Source organism: Leptonychotes weddellii, chromosome 1 (assembly GCF_054177405.1).
Source record: "Leptonychotes weddellii isolate Sample4059 chromosome 1, ASM5417740v2, whole genome shotgun sequence".
Lineage (NCBI taxonomy): Eukaryota > Metazoa > Chordata > Mammalia > Carnivora > Phocidae > Leptonychotes > Leptonychotes weddellii.
The window spans coordinates 85,189,629-85,211,667 of NC_138369.1; the positions used below are offsets into that span (position 1 = coordinate 85,189,629).

At 35.9% G+C, this 22,039-nt stretch overlaps 1 protein-coding gene across 3 annotated transcripts in view; it reads left to right on the forward strand.

The window, feature by feature from the left end:
• Positions 1 to 22,039, forward strand: part of U2SURP (U2 snRNP associated SURP domain containing) — a 58,483-nt gene that overhangs the window by 31,013 nt on the left and 5,431 nt on the right. For all 3 annotated transcript variants that reach the window (XM_081827467.1, XM_081827468.1, XM_081827470.1), the window contains 9 exons: positions 670 to 757; positions 1,725 to 1,847; positions 7,101 to 7,257; positions 8,189 to 8,284; positions 8,978 to 9,044; positions 13,457 to 13,616; positions 17,826 to 17,936; positions 20,252 to 20,370; positions 21,684 to 21,860. In XM_081827467.1, coding sequence (XP_081683593.1) covers positions 670 to 757; positions 1,725 to 1,847; positions 7,101 to 7,257; positions 8,189 to 8,284; positions 8,978 to 9,044; positions 13,457 to 13,616; positions 17,826 to 17,936; positions 20,252 to 20,370; positions 21,684 to 21,860 — 1,098 coding nt within the window. The remainder of the gene's footprint in view (positions 1 to 669; positions 758 to 1,724; positions 1,848 to 7,100; positions 7,258 to 8,188; positions 8,285 to 8,977; positions 9,045 to 13,456; positions 13,617 to 17,825; positions 17,937 to 20,251; positions 20,371 to 21,683; positions 21,861 to 22,039) is intronic.

Below are 22,039 nucleotides of genomic sequence, written 5' to 3' on the forward strand. Positions count from 1 at the left end.
TTTTTTTTAAAGATTTTATTTATTTATTTGACAGAGAGAGACATAGCGAGAGAGGGAACACAAGCGGGGGCAGTGGGAGGGGGAGAAGCAGGCTCCCCGCGGAGCAGGGAGCCCGATGCGGGGCTTGATCCCAGGACGCTGGGATCATGACCTGAGCCGAAGGCAGATGCTTAACGACTGAGCCACCCAGGCGCCCCTATGTTGCTCTATTCTAATTAATATGTAATTCTTCTTTAGAGTTCGTTTTTGGTGTTTATTTTATGAATCAGGGAAACTTTTCTCTAGGAGCTGACTCCGAAATGAAATTTGGAGATGTGGGTCCTAATCTTAGCTCTGTTATTAGGGTTTTTTGTTGTTTTTTTTTACCTTGGATAAGTCAGTTTTCCTATTATAAAACAAAGAGGTTAGTTTAGGTAGCATAAGGTATCCTAAATGTAAAGTTTCTTGTTAATGAAGAGAACTAATTCTTCGCAGGAGGATAACTCAGAATAAGGCGTTCAGTTATAGTTTTAAGAGTTTAGATACCTAGTTCTTGATTTTTAAAGAATTACTTGATTATTTATGTTTTTTTTTTTCACGTTCAAGAGAGGTTTTCATTGGCTAGCATGCTGAAGTAGATAGGGGTTTTAAAATAAATTGTATTGTAAATATGTATTATTTGAATTTCAGTTTTGAAACAAAGTTATGTCAGATATTTTCAGACCTCAATGCTACGTATCGTACAATTCAAGGCCATTTACAGTCTGAAAACTTCAAGGTATGTTTATTGTTTTATTTTTTTCCCTAATGTGAAACAGAGGGTAGGGGCTGGCAAGCACATTGGAGCGCTTAGAAAAGTACATAGGACAATTATAAGACATAACATGCATCTTTCAGAAATTATTGCTTTAACATTTACTGCCATTTTATCTTCAGTATCAAAAATGCCTGCAAGTTTGAAATATGTAGTGTTACTTTGTTGGGTATTTGTTTTAGTTCGAAGTGTTTTATTTAAATGTTCTATTTGTTTTTTCACAAAAAACATTCAGAACATCACTTGTTTCAGAATGATATATATAATTTGGCTGGAGTAGGAACATAATTTTAGTTATTCATGTTTAGAAGATATATTCAGTTACTTTTTATAACCTCTTAGCTGTGGACCAGTGTTAAGAAAAGCCAAACAAAATACCTTGCATGTAATGGAATAAATAGATACTACTTTCATGGGAGGAAGACTTCTATTAAAGAAATTTTTAGCCTGGGAATTTAAAAAACTCCATTTAAAAATTTTTTGACCTTAAATTTTGACCATAAATCAAACTTTTATAGAAAAGTTTTTAGGAATGGGACAGAGAAAAAGTATTAGCCAGAATCAGAAAAGTACTTTATTGGACCATAAAGGAATTTGGTTCGAAACTACCTTAATACCAATTTTCATAAATTTCTAAGCTATTATTCCCAGAATGTAGCCTCATGTGTACCACTAGTGCTATGGGACATTGATCTTAGGTGGTCAAGAGCAAAACAGTTACTGTTTCTTTTTCATTATATTTATTTCTAATTTTGTCCCCTTTTAGTTAGAAGGTGACATTGATTTTTTAAAAATATACTGATAGTTATTTTCTGTCAAGGATGTTGGTTTAAAGGAAAATTCAGCAAATTGTGATGGCCATTCTCATGAGATCAAGTTTGAGACGTATTGCCCTAAATAATAATTTGTTGTCTTTTTCCTATTTATTTAGCAACGGGTAATGACCTGCTTCAGAGCATGGGAGGATTGGGCAATTTATCCAGAACCATTTTTGATCAAACTACAAAATATTTTCTTAGGACTTGTAAATATTATTGAAGAAAAGGAAACAGAGGTAGGCACTCAGTGTCTTTGGGTGATTATTTTAGAATTTATTTCTGGGGATGCTCTGGGGGTGTGATTTGTTATGGATGTGAGTAACATTTCTTTGTGAAAAATACCTGTTGTTTAACACTAACTTACGGGTTTTTGTTGCTGGAATTGCTGGAGCCCGGGAGATGAAATGATGTGTAACAGGACTTCTCTGTTTTGTGGCCTTATGTGAAAACTGGGTGACTGGGTTTCTTTCACCCAATGCCTGCATTTTTTTTTTTTTTTAATTATTGAAATGTATTTGACAAACCTTGTTATATTAGTTTCAGGTGTACAGCATGGTGATTCAGCAATTCTATACATTATTTTATGCTCATCACGATAAGTGTAGTTACCATACACTGTTATTACAGTATTATTGACTATGTTCATGTTGTATTTTTTATCTCTGTGACTTATTTACTTTATAACTGGATGTTTGTACATCTTAATCCCCTTCACCTATTTTGCTCCCTTCTGGCAACCACCAGTTCTCTGTGTTTAAGAGTCTGGTTTTTTTTGTTTTGTTTTTTTTTTGGTCTGTTCAGTTTGGTTTTTTAGATTCCATGTATAAATGAAATCGTATTGTCTTTCTCTGATGTATTTCACTTAGCGTAATACCCTCTAGGTCTATCCCTGTTGTCATAAATGGCAAGAATCCATTCTTTTTGATGACTAATATTTGTGTATGTGTGTATACATCACATCTTACCCATCTGTCAGTAGACACTTGGGTTATCTTCGTATCTTGGCTATTGTAAATACTGAAATAAAAATAGGGGTGCATGTATTTTTTTGAATTAGTGTTTTTGTTTTCTTTGGGTAAATATCCACCAGTGGAATTACTGGGTCATATGGTATTTCTGTTTTTAATTTTTTGAGGAATCTCCATACTGTTTTCCACAGTAGTTGCACCAATTTATATTCTCACCAACAAACAGTACACATTGGTTCCCTTTTCTCCACATTCTTTTTTTTTTTTTTTTTAAGATTTTATTTATTTATTTGAGAGAGAGAATGAGAGAGAGCACATGAGAGGGGGGAGGGTCAGAGGGAGAAGCAGACTCCCTGCTGAGCAGGGAGCCCGATGTGGGACTCGATCCCGGGACTCCAGGATCATGACCTGAGCTGAAGGCAGTCGCTCAACCAACTGAGCCACCCAGGCGCCCCTTTTCTCCACATTCTTGCCAACACTTGTTATTTCTTATCTTTTGATACTAGCCATTCTGACTGGTGTGAGGTGATACATCTCCTTGTGGTTTTGATTTGCATTCCCCTGATTAGTGATTTTGAGCCTCCTTTCATGTGTCTGTTGGCAATCTCTGTGTCGTCTTTTGAAAAAATGTGTGTTCAGGTTCTTTGCCCATTTGTTTATCGGATTATTTGTTTTATTTTGGTGTTGAGTTGTATAAGTTCTTTATATATTTTGGATATTAACCCCTTATTGCAAACACCATCTCCCTTTGGTAGCACCATCTCCCTTTGGTAGCTTGCCTCTTTGTTTTGTTGATGGTTTCCTTTTCTGTGCAAAAGCTTTTTATTTTGGTATAGTCCCAGTAGTTGATTTTCACTTTTGCCTGGGGAGACATATCCATAAATTGTTGCTAAGGCCAGTGCTCAAGAGATTACTGCCTGTGTTTTATGCAGTTTTATGGTTTCAGGTCTTATATTTAGGTGTTTAATCCATTTTGAGTTGACTTTCGTGTATGGTGTAAGAAAGTGGTTCAGTTTTGTTTTGTTGCATGTAGCTGTTCAGTTTTCTCAGCATTATTTATTGAAGAGACTGTCTTCATTATATGTTCTTGTCTCTTTTGTGGTAGATTAATTGACCATATAGGTGTGTGTTTATTTCTGGGTACTTATCCTGTTCTATTGATCTATGTGTCTGTTTTTGTGCCAGTGTCATCTTGCTTTTTTTAAAGATTTTATTTATTTATTTTAGAGAGCAGAGAGCAGGAGCCAGGGGGAGGAGTAGAGGGAGAGGGACAAGCAGACTCCCTGCCGAGCATGGAGCCTGATGCCAGGCTCAATCCCAGGACCCCCAGATCACAACCCGAACCAAAACCAAGAGTCAGACGCTTAACCAACTGAGCCACCCACGCACCCTAGTACCATCTTGTTTTGATTACTATAGCTTTGTATATTTTGAAATCTGGGATTGTGATACCTCTACCCTGTTCTTACATTGCTTTGGCTATTTGAGGTCTTTGTGGTTCCATACAAATTTTAGGATTATTCTAGTTCTGTGAAAAATGCTATTGGTATTTTGATAGAGATTGCATTGAATCTGTAGATTGCTTTGGATAGTATGGACATTTTAATAATATTCTTTCAATCCATGAGCATGGAATATCTTTTAATTGGTTTTTGTCATCTTCAGTTTTTTTCATCAGTGTTTTAGAGGTTTCAGAATATGTCTTTCACCTCCTTGGTTAAATTTAATCCAAGGTATTTTGTTCTCTTTGGTGCTGTTGTAAATGGGATTGTTTTCTTAATTTGTCTTTCGATTACTTTGTTATTAATGTATAGAAATGCAACAGATTTCTGTATATTAATTTTGTATCCTGCAACTTTGCTTCATTCATATGTTCTAATAGTTTTTTTGGTGGAATCTTAGGGTTTTCTATGTATAGAATGTTGTCATCTGCAAATAATGACAGTTTTATTTCACCCTACCAATTTGGATGCCTTTTATTTTTTTTTCTTATTTCATTGCTGTGGCTAGGACTTCCAGTGCTGTGTTGAATAAAAGTGTTGAGAGTGGACATCCTTGTCTTTTTTTTTTTTTTTTTTTTTTAAGATTTTATTTATTTACTTGAGAGAGAGAGAATGAGAGACAGATAGCAAGAGAGGGAAGAGGGTCAGAGGGAGAAGCAGACCCCCCGCTGAGCAGGGAGCCCGATGTGGGACTCGATCCCAGGACTCCAGGATCATGACCTGAGCTGAAGGCAGTCGCTTAACCAACTGAGCCACCCAGGCGCCCGACATCCTTGTCTTAATATGGCCTTTATTAAGGTATGTTCCCTCTAAACCCACTTGGCAGAGAGTTTTTATTATGAATGAATATTATATTTTGTCAGATGCATTTTCTGCCCCTACTGAGATAATCATACGGTTTTTGTCCTTCCTCTTTTCAGTGTGATGTATCACATTGACTGACAAATATTGAACCACCCTGGCATTCTAGGAATAAGTCCCACTTGATTGTGGTGAAAGATTGTTTTAATATATTGTTGGATTTGGTTTGCTAATATTGAGGATTTTTGCATCTGTGTTCATCAAGGGTATTGGCTATAGTTCTCTCTCTTTTTTTTTAGTGTCTTTGATTTTGGTATCAGAATAATATTGGTCTTATAGAATGAATTTGAAAGTTTTCCTTCCTTTTCTGTTTTTTGAAATAGTTTGAGATGAATGAATAGGTATTAACTCATTTTTAAATGTTTGGTAGAGGGGTGCCTGGGTGGCTCAGTCGTTAAGCGTCTGCCTTCGGCTCAGGTCATGATCCCAGGGTCCTGGGATCGAGCCCCGCATTGGGCTCCCTGCTCAGCGGGAGGCCTGCTTCTCCCTCTCCCACTCCCCCTGCTTGTGTTCCCTCTCTCGCTATGTCTCTCTCTCTGTCAAATAAATAAAATCTTAAAAAAAAAAAAATTTGGTAGAGGAGTAGGTCGTGGCTCAGTCAGTTAAGCGTCTGATTCTTGATTGCTGTTCAGGTCATGATCTGAGTTGTGAGCCCACTTGGGATTATCTCTGTCCCTCTTCCTCTGCCCGTCCCCCCCTCTAAAAAATAAACAAATAAGTATTTGATAGAATTCACCTGGAAAGCCATCTGGTCCTGCACTTTGTTTGGAGGTTTTTGATTGCTGATTCCAGTTTTGGAAGATTGTATGTTTCTAGGAAGTTGTCCATTTCTTCTATGTTATCCAGTTTGTTGGCATATAATTTTTCATAGCGTCTTCTTGTAATCCTTTGTATTTCTGTGGTGTTGGTTGTTATTTCTCCACCTTCATTTCTGATTTTATTTATTTGAATCCTCTCTTTTTTCTAGATGAGTCTAGGTAAACATTTATCAATTTTGTTTGTCTTTTCAAAGAACCAGCACTTGGTTTAATTGATTTTTTTTATTGTTTCTTGAGTTCTGTTTTATTTCTGCTCATCTTTATTATTCCTTCTACTAGCTTTGGGCTTTGTTCTTCTTTTTCTAGTTCCTTTATATGTAAGGTTAGATAGTTTATTTGAGATTTTTCTTGTTTTTTGAGGTAGGCCTGAATTGATACAAACTTCCCTCTTAGAACTGCTTTTGCTATGTCCCAAAGATTTTGGGCTGTTCTTTTTTTCTTTTTCTTTTTCATTTTCACTTGTCTCCATGTATTTTTTTTGACTTTTGATGACATGAAAAGATATATAATGTATTAGTAGAAGGAAGTATGTAATAGAGCAATATATATAGCATGATTTAATTTTATTAAAGTAGCTTTATAAGTAAATATGTGCATGAAGAGATGCACCGCAATGGTAGCAGATTCTATTCATCACGATTCTGTTGCTTTTCACCTCATTGTGTTTCATGAATCCTTTATATTCATTTCTACCATCCTAATCCAATTATATTTTCACTTTCACTCCTACAAGATCCTCCTAATTGGCCCCCCTGTTCCAAGCACATGGTCCTCATTTCAGTTTCTTAAATATATATTTCCTTCTACCATAGACCTTTGTAAATACTCCTCCCTCTCTCTCAAACATCTCCTGTTTACCAGAGATCCTTTAAGCATAACTGCATTGAGCTTTCTCAGACCTCTGTAGGTGAAACTTACTTATCATACACTTGAATAGTATGATATACCTCTTTGTTGTAGTGGTCATGATAGTTGCAGTTCTTTGTATGTTGTGATTATATGATTTCCTGCTTCCCCCGCCCCCCGCAAAAAAAAAAAAATTCTAGTAAGCCCTATTACAGGAGGGACCAAGGGGACAAACTCATTTTTGCTCATCATTGTATGCTCAGTGCCTTACATGGTACCTGGTTTCAGTAAACACTTGGTAGATATTTCATAAATAATGAAAGAATGACTGCTTCTTTGTCAGGAGGATAAATTATATCCTAGTTATGTCCTCATATTGTACCTGGGAATGTGGGTATCCAGCTGGTTGGTTTTTACTGGTTTGCAAATTAATCTTGTAGCAGTATGACTAGTAAGCAAAGGAAAATGTTACAACAGTATGTATATTTCTGTAGGATGTACCAGATGACCTCGATGGTGCCCCCATTGAGGAAGAGCTTGATGGTGCACCTCTAGAAGATGTGGATGGAATTCCTATTGACGCTACTCCCATTGATGATCTTGATGGGGTCCCTATAAAGAGTCTTGATGATGATCTTGATGGAGTGCCTTGTAAGTTCAGATTTCAAACTGATGATCTAATAAGTTGGATTCCAAAACTCTTTAATTTCCACACATGCCGATATGGAAAAAGTTTAAGGTGTCAGTCTTTAATTTTTTTCTTTTATTTCTGACTTTTCTTTTCTTTTTTTTTTTAAAGATTTTATTTATTTGACAGAGAGAGCACAAGCAGAAGGAGAGAGAGGGAGAAGCAGGCTCCCTGCTGAGCAAGGAGCCTGATGTGGGACTCGATTCCAGGACCCTGGGATCATGACCTGGGCCGAAGGCAGCCACTTAACCGGCTGAGCCACCCAGGCGTCCCTATTTCTGACTTTTCAAAATTCAAATACCCAGTAATACATTTGACTCTGCCAAGAAAAAGGTTTTCTTTCTGGTCACATTTCTTTGTTGGGATAGTCAACCCTGTATAGTATTAGTTTCTCTTTTTGTCTTAATTTTCAGGAAAACTGTAGGCGAAATCTTGTGCTCAGTTTTATTTATAATCCCAGATTCCTCATTTCATCAGTTCTCTTTTTATTCATAGTTTATGGATTCAGTTTTCCTAGATGCCTAAAATCATTTTTGGAAATAAGAAGGGTACACAGTCTTTAGTACATTTGAATTACATGAAAAGATTGAACAGTTAAAGAATTGTGTAGTTTAAACAGTAATTAGGTAGAGATAATAAAGATTTTTTTATTGCCCCAACTTCTCCATTTGCTTGAAATCATAACAACTTGTATATTCTGAATTGACACATACATGTTTAAAAATTGGACCTCAGGTGTAGAGAATTGGATTAATCATAATTCTTGACACTAGCAATTATTAGTCCATGTGTGGCCTTATTTTATTTTACTTTTCAATAATATAATTGAATACCCATGGACTACTTAAGTCAACCCCTAGTAGTCAGGGTTAATGGCTTATCTTTCCTCAATAGTGGATGCAACTGAGGACTCAAAGAAGAATGAGCCCATATTTAAAGTTGCCCCATCAAAATGGGAAGCTGTAGATGAATCTGAATTGGAAGCACAGGGTGAGTAAAAGTACAATAAATATTAAGCTTTAAAAAATCGAGTACTTAAAATTAATCATTAGTGTGTATGTTTCCTTTTTGCATTTTATGATGTTTCAACCTTAAGACCCAGAGTTATGTCTAGTGGCTAAATTTTCATTATGGTTGCTGTTACCATTTTCTTAGATCTTTCAGTTTGGATGCTTTGAGAGTAAATCCGAGAAGTCACTAAAACTTTTCAGGTTAAGGCATTTCAGTAGAAAATGTAGATGGGAAGGTATACCTATTTGGAAATCTACTTAGAGGTCACTTTCAGAGAAACCAGGCTTTGATCTTCCCATAGTGCTTGACTTATTAGATGCAGTTTAGACCTGCCTTTCATAATTACTTGGACATGTGTCCTTAGTGTTTATAATCGTAATTGTTAGTATTTGTAGGTTCTAGTATTTGTAGGTTCTAATGAAATAAATGTTAACCATCTAGCACACAAATAAGAATGGTAACGTAATTTGTCACTCCATGAATTTGAATAAAATTAAAGCATAGGTGTGAGGAAAGAAAGAAATTTAGCGCATAGAAATGGCTATTCAAAAAATAGATAATTGTAAATAACTTCTGTAATATAAACTTTCAGTTCTAAAGCTGGGCTTCTATGCTACTGCAAAAATGCTAATTTACCTTATGGAATTACATCCTTTTTTCCCTTCCACTCAGCTGTAACAACTTCTAAGTGGGAGTTATTTGACCAACATGAAGAATCAGAAGAAGAAGAAAATCAAAAGTAAGAATCTCAGTTTCAAACATACTTAGTTTCTTATTGCATATACACTCCCTTTTTCATTAAGAGGTATGCTTGAAATAATAGTGAAGAGGAAAACTCACTCTTAAAAAACTCGAGAGGATCATTTTTAGTTTGTCATTGTTTTTTCCAGTGAATAAAGAGCTTTTGGTTTCTGGTCTTGATGGCTCTGGTTTCACTTTGCTTCTGAGTTGATTTTTCTATGCTAGGTGCGTATACTCTCGGTAGTTACTAAATGGTCAACTGCACTTATTTCAGATCTTTGTCATCAGGTATAGTTTTGGCTCCAAAAAAGTGATTTTTTAAATGTGAATGGGAAAGTTATGCTGCTTTTTATTTGAATTGTACAGTGCTAAGCATTACATTATGGCCATTCTGTTATTTAAATGTAAACACCTCAAAAGAACTAAGAATAAATAACAGAAAGAAAGCTTTTAACATGTAGAGAAATTACAATTTTGAATTTTGCTCTTCGGTAATCACCCCAAGATTGTGATTATAGGAATACTGCTCCCAGTTTCTCCTGGCAAGTGTGTATTGGTAGTTTTCAGGTAGAACTTGACACCTTTTTAAATCATTGGAAGGAAGTTGATTTTATTAAATAGAATAGGTGACCTCAAGAACACAAAGCAGAGGTTTCTGCTTTAAAAAAAAAATTTTTTTTTTTTTTTTATGGTTATCAAATGGAAGAGTGAACAAAGGAAAAAGTCCCTTTTGTGTCCCAGCACAATTTGGGCATTTTTGTGGATTCAGAAAATAGGTATTAGTAGCATTTAGATTGTGAAGGAAATGTGACTGATCAGCATATGTGGGAGCACAATTTGATATGCTGAGGAAAACTTGGCAGCAGTGATGTCTTTCCAGAAACATTGGGATGGTCAGAACAAATCAGCAATGATTATGACAAAATATTTACAAAATATAGGTGTGGTTTGCTGGTGGAAATACCTCTCTAGGGCTGTTGAGGAGTACAGGAATTGAGACAGTCCAGTTTGCTTTAAAATAGTGCTTTAACCTTTTTTTAATGAATATAATACATCATTATTAACGTCTCTCACTATTGTAGCATCACTGGCTTAAAATAATTATATGTATTCATGACATAATAATTTAGGGGGAAGGAAGGGTAGAAAAGGCCATTGCAGAACTCAAATATTTCTTCAGTTGGTTTTGTTTCTAAAAGTGTTAACTTTTTTTTGTATAAATTTGATATTTGTGTTAATGTTTGGAATGTGACTGCATTTTAGTGTTGACAGAGTAATCATGTTTATATAGCGAGACCTGGATCACGGGAAATATATTTTATTTTATTTTTTAAAGATTTTATTTATTGATTTGACAGAGAGAGGTAGAGACACAGCGAGAGAGGGAGCACAAGCAGGGGGAGTGGGAGAGGGAGAAGCAGGCTTCCCGCTGAGCAGGGAGCCCGATGCGGGGCTTGATCCCAGGACCCTGGGACCATGACCTGAGCCGAAGGCAGACGCTTAACGACTGAGCCACCCAGGCGCCCCTAATTTTTTTTATTTTTAAGAGCTCCAAACAAATCACAATAACAAAAATAACTTTCTGAAAGTACAAAGCAAGGATAAGATATTTTTTCACGTACAACTTTTTGGTCTTTGAAATTTTCTTATGCCTCGCTACTGCTCTCTAGTGGCTGAATCCAAAATGCCATTTTGAAACTAGTAATTATTTTTTATGGCAGAAAGGTGATTAAAAAAAAATAGAGCCCTACTATTGTTTTGTAGAAAACTTCCAAATAGTAGTTTAATTTCATTTATAATGAATCCTGTATGGTTTTATAGATTTGAATTTCCATTTCTTTAAAAGAGTAAGATGAAGCTATGATGAGATCTGAACCTAGAACTGGTAACTGAGAGCTGAAGTCAAAACCAGTTAGAACAGACTGCTCAGGCCCTGAAAAATTAAAATCGCAATTGTAAAATGAATATGTATTTTTTTTTATTTTTTATTTTTTTAAAGATTTTATTTATTTGAGAGAGAGAATGAAAGAGAGAGCACATGAGAGGGGGCAGGGTCAGAGGGAGAAGCAGACTCCCTGCCGAGCAGGGAGCCCGATGCGGGACTCGATCCAGGGAGCCCGATGCGGGACTCGATCCAGGGACTCCAGGATCATGACCTGAGCCGAAGGCAGTCGCTTAACCAACTGAGCCACCCAGGCGCCTCTGAATATGTATTTTAGATTATCAAGTGTAACTCACTTTAAAAGTAAATAATATGGTTAATGTTTGGTGTCTTGCCATCTGGATCATTTCTCTATATACGTAAGACATGTATATTTATTTTAAACATAAATTATATAATACTGTCCATACTGTTCTCTGACCCCATTTTTCACGTAAGTGTCATGGGCATTATTTTGTGTCCATATAGTTATGTGCTCTGTATTTATCTGTAGTTGAAAGCATTCAGATAAGTGTTCAAGGATATTTATTAAGGAATATTTGAATTTGCAAAAAAATTATTGAAATTTGTAAATACAGGCTGGAATTGGTTAGGTAATTTCCATTGCATAGATACCACAATTTAATTGTGACTCATCTTTTTGAGTGACCCTTTCCGGAATAATCTTCCAGCAAACCTCTGTATTTACACATACACATGCATATAGTTTAACCATTTAAAAGCATCTGAAATACTTGTAAAAAATTTATGCACCATAAAATAAGAAATTCTTGTGTTTAAAAAAATTAACTAAAAACCGCATTTAGGGGGCGCCTGGGTGGCTCAGTCGATAAGCGTCTGCCTTCAACTCAGGTCATTATCCCAGGGTCCTGGGATCGAGCCCCGCATTGGGCTCCCTGCTCAGTGGGGAGCCTGCTTCTCCCTCTCCCACTCCCCTTGCTTGTGTTCCCTCTCTCACTGTGTCTCTCTCTGTCAAATAAATAAATAAAATCTTTAAAAAAAAAACTGCATTTAGGAAGTTTCTGACAAATTAATGAGAAGTGTTAAGTATAAGTAAATATTTATTTCCACAATGAATATAGTTTTCTAGAAATGGTTTGCTTTTACTATTTTCTTCTTTAAGTATTGTAGTGAGTTGTACCTTTATGAGGTACTAATGATTTGTGGGGCTCTGAGAGTATAAAGTTTGTAAAGCACTTTAGTAATGTTCAGGAAAGGACCTTTGGGTAAGAAATTACAAAACTAGTAGTATAGTCTTCTCTTAGTACCATGTTTCTTATTCTGAATTGCCAACATTTTATTTTTATCTGCCTTGTTTACATTTTTCTCATCAGTGTGTGAGTTCTATTATCAGTCTCTCAAATAATTTTTATTTGGAACGAATTTGGTTATAACTACTTTTACATTATTGTGAATAGTTTTAAATATATACTGAAAGGACTCCTGCTTATGGTAGAATGTGTTTAGTACCCAATCCCAACAAATAAGGTTCAAATATTAAAGGGAAAATGGCATATTTTCTAGGCTATGCCAGTAATGTTAATGTCACAATCAGTATTTTTTATAAAAGGAATTTTGTTTATATATAAATATATATATATAAACATTCTGAGTTTGTGTGTGGATGACGTGTTTTGCCCAGATTTGACATACGTGCACACCAAAGTCCTGTCCCAGAGCATACAACTTCTTTTTTTTTTTTTTTAAGCCCCTTCATTTGTGTTTCAAGAACATTTTGTCAGTCTGAGTCTAGCAGTGAGGACCAACTTTGCACGTAGTTGCTTGCCTGTCTGTTTCCACTATATTGCTTCTGGAGGGATAGATTTTTTTCTTCTTTATATCCTTACCTGTGACAGTCACTTAGTTTTTCATTTTCTTCTTATCTGATATAGAATCAGTATAATTCTTAGAATCAATTCTGACATGAGTACTAATGTGTGATAATATTTAAAATTTATACATTGCTTTATTCCTCGGGTTATATGCTAATCAGATAAGGTCTTTACATGCTACATTGTTTCATAGTTAACTGTGTGACACAAACTCATGTATTTTCTAGTGTATAGCCCCTGCTGAAGAAAGAGTAAATACGTTTGGTTTTTTTAACGTTAAGCTTCCCGAACTCACGCTGAACTGGAAAATGTGGGGAATCATTGTCTGATTATTCATTTCACTTAATGCCGCAAGGAAAGTTTGTTGCAGAATGAAAGGCACACAGATAACATTAACATACACAGAATTTTTAAAAGTGATTATGTTGAAGCTCAACTTCTTATGTGGAAGAAACATAAATTTTATAAAATTGTATTATTTTATAAAATATTTTCTAGAAATGTTTTAGTAATGAATTGGCCTCTTATGTTTTGTTAACATTATTTACAGTCTAAGGCAGTGAAAAATAAAGCCAGACTGTAAAATGTAACATTTTTTTTCTGCCTTGACATATGATATATTCTGCTTATTTCCAGTCAAGAAGAAGAAAGTGAAGATGAAGAAGATACTCAGAGTTCCAAATCAGAAGAACATCATTTGTACTCTAATCCAATCAAAGAAGAAATGACTGAGTCCAAGTTCTCTAAGTACTCTGAAATGAGTGAGGAAAAACGAGCTAAACTTCGTGAAATTGAGGTTAGTATTGCAATGAAGTTGAAACTATACTTCACTGGCTTTCTCTCACTTTTCCACTGACCTAAGCTCCCTCTTGGCATCATTCCTTTGCATTTTCTGTGCCTGGAAACCTTCATACCAGCTGAGTTCCTACAGGCCTCTTAGTTCAAGCATCCCTTCTCTCCTGCTGTCCTTTTCTTAAACTTCTGTATTTGCTTACTTGTCCCTATTTATTTCTCTTGTGATTTTACATGTATTGTGGTGTGTGTTTTATTTTTGTTTTCTTATCTTGCTTGTTTAATGTCTGTATTCCCTACGAGGCTGTGATTCACACGAAGGGAAAGGGCTTTGTCTGTTGTCTGTTCATCATCATAAATCCAGTGTGTGGCACAGAGGAGATCCTCTGAAGATCTTGATTCTTCTAATGAATAGATTACATTTGGCATTATGAAGTCCATAACATTTGAGTGCACATAGTATGTAACAAGGAAAAGTGAGATTCTTTCTGGCACGTTCAAGTTATGTGTACATTTTATTACAGTGGGCTCATTTTAAGTGTATGCATCCTTTTGTGATGGGGAGAGTAGACATTAAGTAGTAACAGTAAGAAGGGGAAAACCTTATGATAGTCTGAAATCCAGACCATCTCAAGCAAATTTTTTCCTCCCTCAATTCCCTCTCCTTTTTTAATGCCTGTTTTATTACCAAAACTAGCCAGACATATCAGAGAGGGAAGGGTGTTGTAATGGGAACCTTCCCCATTCCTTGCCCCAAGGAGATGAAACATTCCCAGTAAACGTTGGTGTAGCAGTCTGCCCAGAGTCTCAAAAGTATATATAAGAGTGCATTTTAAATCTTTATCCATTCATATAACTAACAGTATTTTGCATGCCTACTGTGTGTCAGCACTACTCGTTGTACTACTTTGTAATATCTGCCATAGTCGTTAACTTGTTTCCAGTTCTCTAATCACTGTTGTGCTGGTACAAGTTTTTGTCCAACTCTTTCTTAGAATCACCAAGCCAGAATGTTAACAGGGAAAGTATTTTGGTTTAACCTTAGACAGAATCAGCATACTGTCTGTTGTAAGTGAAGAGAAGAGATTTTCAGAGTTAACATGTTGATTCATTTTTCCTGGGATGTATTTATTTATATACATTCTCTATAAATTTTTTAGGGGCAAAAATGTATCAGTGAATATACTCTACCTGTGGATTTTTTCCAAGCTGCCCATGCCCATTCTTAACTCTCAGAACTCTTCCCAAGCTTACCGAACTCTGCCTTCCTGGAGTTGAATAAAAATATATATTTTCTTTTTTTTTTTTTTTTTTAAGATTTTATTTATTTGACAGACACAGCAAGAGAGGGAACACAAGCAGGGGGAGTAGGAGAGGGAGAAGCAGGCTTCCCCTGGAGCAGGGAGCCCGGTGCGGGGCTCGACCCCAGGACTCTGGGATCATGACCTGAGCCGAAGGCAGATGCCTAAGGATTGAGCCACGCAGGCGCCCCATTATAGTTTTTCTTTTTGAAAGCTCTTCTCTTCCCCAAATACATCGTAATAAAGATGTCTATAGCTGAACATTTTTTAAGTTTTTATTTAAATTCCAGTTAGATAACACATAGTGTAATATTAGTTTCAGGTGTACAATACAGTGATTCAGCACTTCCATACAACAGCTGGTGCTCATCACAAGTGCACTCCTTAGTCCCCATCACCTATTTCACCCATCCCCCCACTTACACCTCTCCTCTGGTAACTGTCAGTTTGTCAGTTTGTTCTCTATGGTTAAGAGTCTGTTTCTTGGTTTGTCTGTCTCTCTCCTCCCCCTTTCCCCCCCCTTTGTTCATTTGTTTTGTTTCTTAGATTCCACATATGAGTGAAATCACATGGTATTTGTCTTTCTTTGACTGGTTTGACTTATGTAACTGAACATTTTTTAGCATGGGATTAATAAAAACCGAAGAATATGTATTATAAAATACAGACTTTCACAAAGCACTTAGAAAACATGCAGGCATAGGGTATTACTGGTGTTGGCTGGAAGGAAGTTCTTAATCTTTCAGATATACTGCTTAGAGCCTGGCCTATGCTGGAGTTGTCTTTTCCTATTCTGTTGGCATCCCCACTTCTACCAAGAAGGGTTGGAGGTGTGGAACACATGGGTTGGTTGGGGTGGTGGTGGTGTGTCTTCTATGTTGTCGGAGCAGAAAGATCCCTTTTTTGCCCTGACCCCTGAGGAAAGAGTGGATAGTTGAGTGGGAAGGTGATACTTACCACTGTCCCAGGGCAACAGGGAGAGAGCTAGCTGGCAAACAAGCCAGTACATGGTGCTGCTCTCATTTGAGTTGGGACCCTTTGCCACCTGTTTTCTGGGTGCCCTGGACTTGTGCTTGCACCTGAGTTAGGTCACATGAGCAGGAACTATAAGGATTTTATAATGATTTTTATTTATTTATTTATTTATTTTTAAAGATTTTATTTATTTATTTGAGAGAGAGAGAATGAGAGTCAGAGAGCACGAGAGGGAAGAGGGTCAGAGGGAGAAGCAGACCCCCAGCTGAGCAGGGAGCCCGACGTGAGACTCGATCCCAGGACTCCAGGATCATGACCTGAGCCGAAGGCAGTTGCTTTACCAACTGAGCCACCCAGGCGCCCTAGGATTTTATAATGATTTTTAAAAAGATTCTCTAGGAACGCCTTTCTTTCTCCAAAGTAACACTGGGCAGCGCTTAACTCTTAAGCTGATTTGCCATGAATGCATTCTGTAGAACAGAGTCACTTTAGTCATAGGAGGTTTCACACAGTGGTGAAGTGAGACATTTACATTTCTTTCCCTTTTCCCCTCTCTCTTACCCTTATGTCTTCTGTGTTTTGAAATGTAGTCCTCATTAAAACAACAATGCAAAGAGTTTTTAAGAGTTTTGAAAGAGGCAAGAACCTCAAATCTCTGATTATAAATGACCTGGTTATAGAAGTGGAATTAGGTAGAAAAAGGGCAAAAGTTGGCGAAAGTATGAGAAATGGTCATGAAGTCAAAAACAGTGAAAATAACACTTTGAATGGAAGAAGGTTTTTGTAACTTGTTCCCATTCTGTTGGTTGGAAAGCCTCATTTGTAGCGAGGGGGGAAAAAACCTAAAACAAATGAGGTCTTGTTTCCAAATACAAATAAAACATTTATAGTAGCATTTAGTCCATTTAAAGGACATATCAGTGCTCAATAAAAATAGGTTAAGATGTTTGCATATACAATAATTCCATTAGGCAAGACTGTTTTCTTTCCCTCTTTGAGTGAAATAAGGTATACAGGTTTGGCACTGCAACCCAGTGGATCCATATGTGCTTTCTACCTCCACTTCCAACATTATCTGAATCTTCATGCATTTCACCTTACCTGTTCTCCCTTTGTTCCATAAAGATGTATATATATCTTTATATAGTAAGTATATTTATATTTACATATGTAACATAAATGTACCTATAAATATATATGTATTAATATATGATGCATATTAACATAAAATACTTAAAATACATAATGTATACACAAACAATGCAGAATTGAATAATTTTGTACAAATAGTTTTGTGCTCATATGGATAAATTACAAGAAATGGAATCGGAAGTTTTTCTAATCTTTTTTTTATTAGTATATACTCTTAGTATATTTCTACTATGATTTAACCTTTTCTGGATGTTCAGTAATTGCACTGTACTGTAAATAGAGTGAAACCTTCAAACTCTGTTGCTCTGTGTTTTTGGTCCTGTGTGAACTGTAAAGAATGCTGCTTAAAAAAAAAATTAATGGTTACTTGTGTTCTGCCTGCTGTCCTATCTTGTTGGAAGTAGGTTGCATTTAGCAACCTTGCCTTTCACATTTGGGGAGCCAGATAGCAAATTCATTATCATTGAGATAATAAGTAGATTCTTAAGGGCATGAACTATAGTTCATGAGTCATCTCACGTGGCTGTGCAGAGAGCATATGGGCCCACGCATGATCACTTGAATTCTTCATGATTGGACTCGTCTAACAAGTGGCCTTCAGATAAGGGAGCTTTATGTTGATGTTATATTTTGACTGAGTCCTAATCAGTTACTACTTTGCTATGTTCCTTTTTTTTTCCTTTTTATACACTTTTTCAAAGAAAAAAATTTTTTACAGGAACAAAGCACTGCTTGAAAAACTATAGTGATGAAAAGATTTATTTTTAAAATGTCTTATTTCACAGCTCAAAGTTATGAAGTTTCAGGATGAATTGGAATCTGGAAAAAGACCTAAAAAACCAGGCCAGAGCTTTCAGGAGCAAGTAGAACACTACAGAGATAAACTTCTTCAACGAGTAAGGAATGAGTGTATTCAATAATATGCATTTTCCAAAGTTATTTGTTTGACTACTAGAATATTGGTGTATTGGTATACTTAAAGAAAAGTATGTCTCAAATTACACCCTTTCATGTGTAAATGCTGAATACTGGTAGACAATTGGGAACATTTGAAATTTGATGTTTTGCAATTATTTCAACTTGGAAAAGGGTCTTAGGGCAACAGCACACTTTTTTATTCTGGATATGCTACCTATGGACTAGAAAATCTGCTAAGACCATGCTTTCAAAACTGGAAGACCCCTTCTGTGAAGCTTCAACATTTGTGGCAATGAAACACCAGCAGCCCTCAGAAGTGGCACAAAGACAAAGATGGAGTTAGTTTGGGAAGTTCATTTAGGGCTCCTTTTCCACTGTTTCCAAAGAAGGGCACCAAGTGGTAGAATACCTCATCAGTGAATTCTAAGCCTCGTATTCTTTATGCATAAAAAATATGTAGCGATATACAGAGAATTTTAGAACACATGTTAATTTTTGGAAGAACCCAGGAATTTTATTGGGACTGCTATTAATTTTTACCTATATCTTGACTATCATTACAAAAAAGACTATACACACACACACACATTATATATATATGTAGAGAGAGAGAAATAAGAACATGCTGGAACAGAAGTTAGAATCTCTAAAAGCTGTTAATGGCATAGTAATGGTGACGGGAGCAGCAGTATAGTCAGATAGCTTTGGCGCTGCACAGACCTGTGCGTTCCTGGTGCCGCCCTTCGCTCTTTTCTCCTAGGCGAATCACTGGATCCTGCTTTTCTTCGTGAAACTGGGTCGATAGTCCCAATTTTGCAGGATTGTGAGATAATAGCTACTATTACTCTTTTATTGGATTAAATTGTTTAAAATATTTTGAGTATTTTAACTAGTTTGATTCCTATAAAATTATCAATCAGGAAAATATATCCTACAGATCACCAGAGGAAGATGGTGTCGTCTGCATTACATTTTAAATCTATACTCTATATGTTGTATTTCAAAAAAAGAAAAATGAGATTTTAAAAAAGATGTATCTGTACTCCATGAGTCCCTTTGGAGTTGGTGGCAGGTATCTGATCTGCATGGAAGACTACACTTTGAGATACTCACTGGTCCTGATGGTTGTAATGCATGTAATATCATTTTAATCTCTTTGCATTCCATGATTGTAACTGGAGAGGAGGATGTGTTTCTTGAAGGTATATACTGAGGGTCAGGAGATTCATCACCTCACAGGCCATCACCTCATTTTAAATAAGCTTACTAGAACATAGCCATGTGCCTTCACTTAACGTATTATCGATAGTGGCTTTTGGACTATTGTGACAGAGTTGAATCCTGGGACAGAGACTGTATGTGGCCCACAGAACGGAAAATATTTATTGTCTGGTTGTTTACAGAACATTTCTGTTTGTAACTTCTGGTATAGGCTTTTTATCAGCCACCAGATAGCTTTCTTGATGAATACAAATCAGAGAAATTAAATTCCTGTTAATGAAGAGCTAAGTTGGCTTAGTGGGTTCATTTTCTGTAGCCACTCCCTTAAGTATATTATCAACAGAAATAATTTCAAGTGATAAGTGGCGATTGTAGCAGTGGGAATATGTAGATAGGTCATCTTTCTGGTTTATATAATTGTATAGTCATGTAGTCAGTTTGTACTTTTATAAATTAGGATGTAAAATTTCCAATAAAAATGGTACTTGTTATTAGTAAGATTTTTTGATGGACGATTATTATGAATAACTATTTTTCCTTTTCAGCCTTGTGCTTTGGAGAGAGCTCTCTTTAGATTAAATCCACTTGCTATAGAATCGCTACTATTTTATTGTAGTTTAAGATAGGCCAGTGTATTGTTGGCTTTTTCCTTTTTTTTAAGTGGAGGGACAGAGGAAGTAGTTAAGAGCCCTGGCTCTACAGCCTGGACTCCAGTCCTGACTTCACCATCCAGTGTGACTGTGAGCATAGTACTTAACCTTTCTGAGTCTCATTTTTCATCTCTTGAATGAGGATAATAGTAGTATTCCTAAGGAATATTTGAAGTATTACATGCAGTGGTATATGGAAAGTTGTTTAGTAATTATTTGGTCTATGGTACGGACTTAGTAACTGGTATTACTATTATCACTCAGTATAAGTAGAAGAAATAACTAGGTTTCCTGGAAGAGTAGGTATTTTTTTTAAAAATGGCATTATACGTAGTGATTTAAAATATTGTTGCATAAATGAGATTAACCTAGATAGGTATTTTTTAATGACTAAATATTTTTTCTTTAAAAAAATAAAACAGGAAAAAGAGAAGGAATTAGAAAGAGAACGAGAAAGAGATAAAAAGGATAAAGAAAAATTGGAATCTCGATCTAAAGACAAGAAGGAAAAAGATGAATGTACTCCAACAAGGAAAGAAAGGTATACATTTCTCATTTAAATGCCTATACTGCTTTTTGAACACTAAATCAAAAACTAATAATGTATACTATATGTTGGCTAACTCAGGTAGTAATAGTACTAGTAATAGTAATAATAAAAGATAAAAAATAAATGACATTACTGTGTGCCACCCCCCAAATAAAGTTTTGGAATGTTTCATTTTGTAATGTTTTCATCACTGATGCCAACAAACTTGAAAAGTATTTTTTCATGATAAACATGTTTGGCTCCTGCCTGTAGGAGGCAGAATTAACTGAGAAATGGGGCACTTAGTTGGCACTTGGCTTAGTTAATTGGGACATCATCCCATTGCATGGTTCAAATGATACCTTAGCCTTAGTTAAGTGCAAGAATTCAGTTACCATATTAGGTATCAAACCTAAGGTTTAAATAACTAAACAGGCTTGCTACATCTTCCTTGTTGCCTTTGGTATAAGCTTTTCTTCTCTGCTGAGACTGCTGCCTTTGTAAACTTGAGTCTCCCATTCCTGTCTAAAAGGAGTTTGTGTACATAGGCCATAGGGACTCACTCCTCACTTTAAGTCTTCATTCTAATCAAAATCATTTCTCTCTTAGTTTTTATTTTACTTTCACAGTTCCTAAATCTCTCATTTAATAGAGAAAATTGCTTTAGTTAACGAAGATTTTCCTAATATCCAAGTGAATGCAAATAAAAAAATTCTGGCTTAGTTACTCTACAGGTAATTACAAATAACATAGGTATACTAATTGGTTAAATGCTAAATTTACCACTTGTTTGTCTTGTATTTATTATTTTGATATACTTTCAGATTTATAGAAAAGTTGCAAAGATAGTATAAAAAATTCCCAGATATCTTCCACCCACATTCTCCAAATGTTGAAATATTTCTACTTTTGCTTAATTTTTCCCCCCTTCCTTTGCCCTCCTCCCAACCATTTAAGAGTAACTTGCCAACATGATGCCCCATTTTCTTATATAAGCACAATAAAAGTTTCAAGATTGGAGGATTAACATTAAATACTGTTACCTAACCAGAGACCTTAATGAGATTTTATCCATTGTCCCGATCTCTTACAGCAAAAGAAAATCCAATTTAGTTGACTTCAGTTTTTGTTTTGATCAACCTATCTTTAAGACTTTCTTGTTCTTTATAAAGGGCTTTGAATGTTGTTGGAAACTAACATTAACAAGGTTAGTGAAAATAAAGTTAGTGTAAACTGATAGGAATTAATAGCTGATTCAGTAGAAGGAAAATGAATACCTGATCCTTTGCTCACTTATGGAATATTTTGGGGGCTTTGTTCCGTAGGAAAAGGCGACACAGCACATCCCCTAGCCCGTCTCGCAGTAGCAGTGGTAGACGAGTGAAATCCCCTTCACCCAAATCGGAGCGATCAGAGCGTTCAGAAAGATCTCATAAAGAGAGCTCACGATCCAGGTCATCTCACAAAGATTCTCCTAGAGATGTTAGCAAAAAGGCCAAAAGGTAAATGCAAGTTATTTTTTTGTAATATTTCAAATGCCAGTTTCCTTGTCATTTCACCAGCTTTTGAAAATAATTTGGCTGGCAACCGTTTTTTAAAGGGCTTTAGAATACCAGAGAAGTATACTTTCATTTTAGATTATTCCTTCCCACCTCCCCACCCCAGTCTCCTCATGACTAAA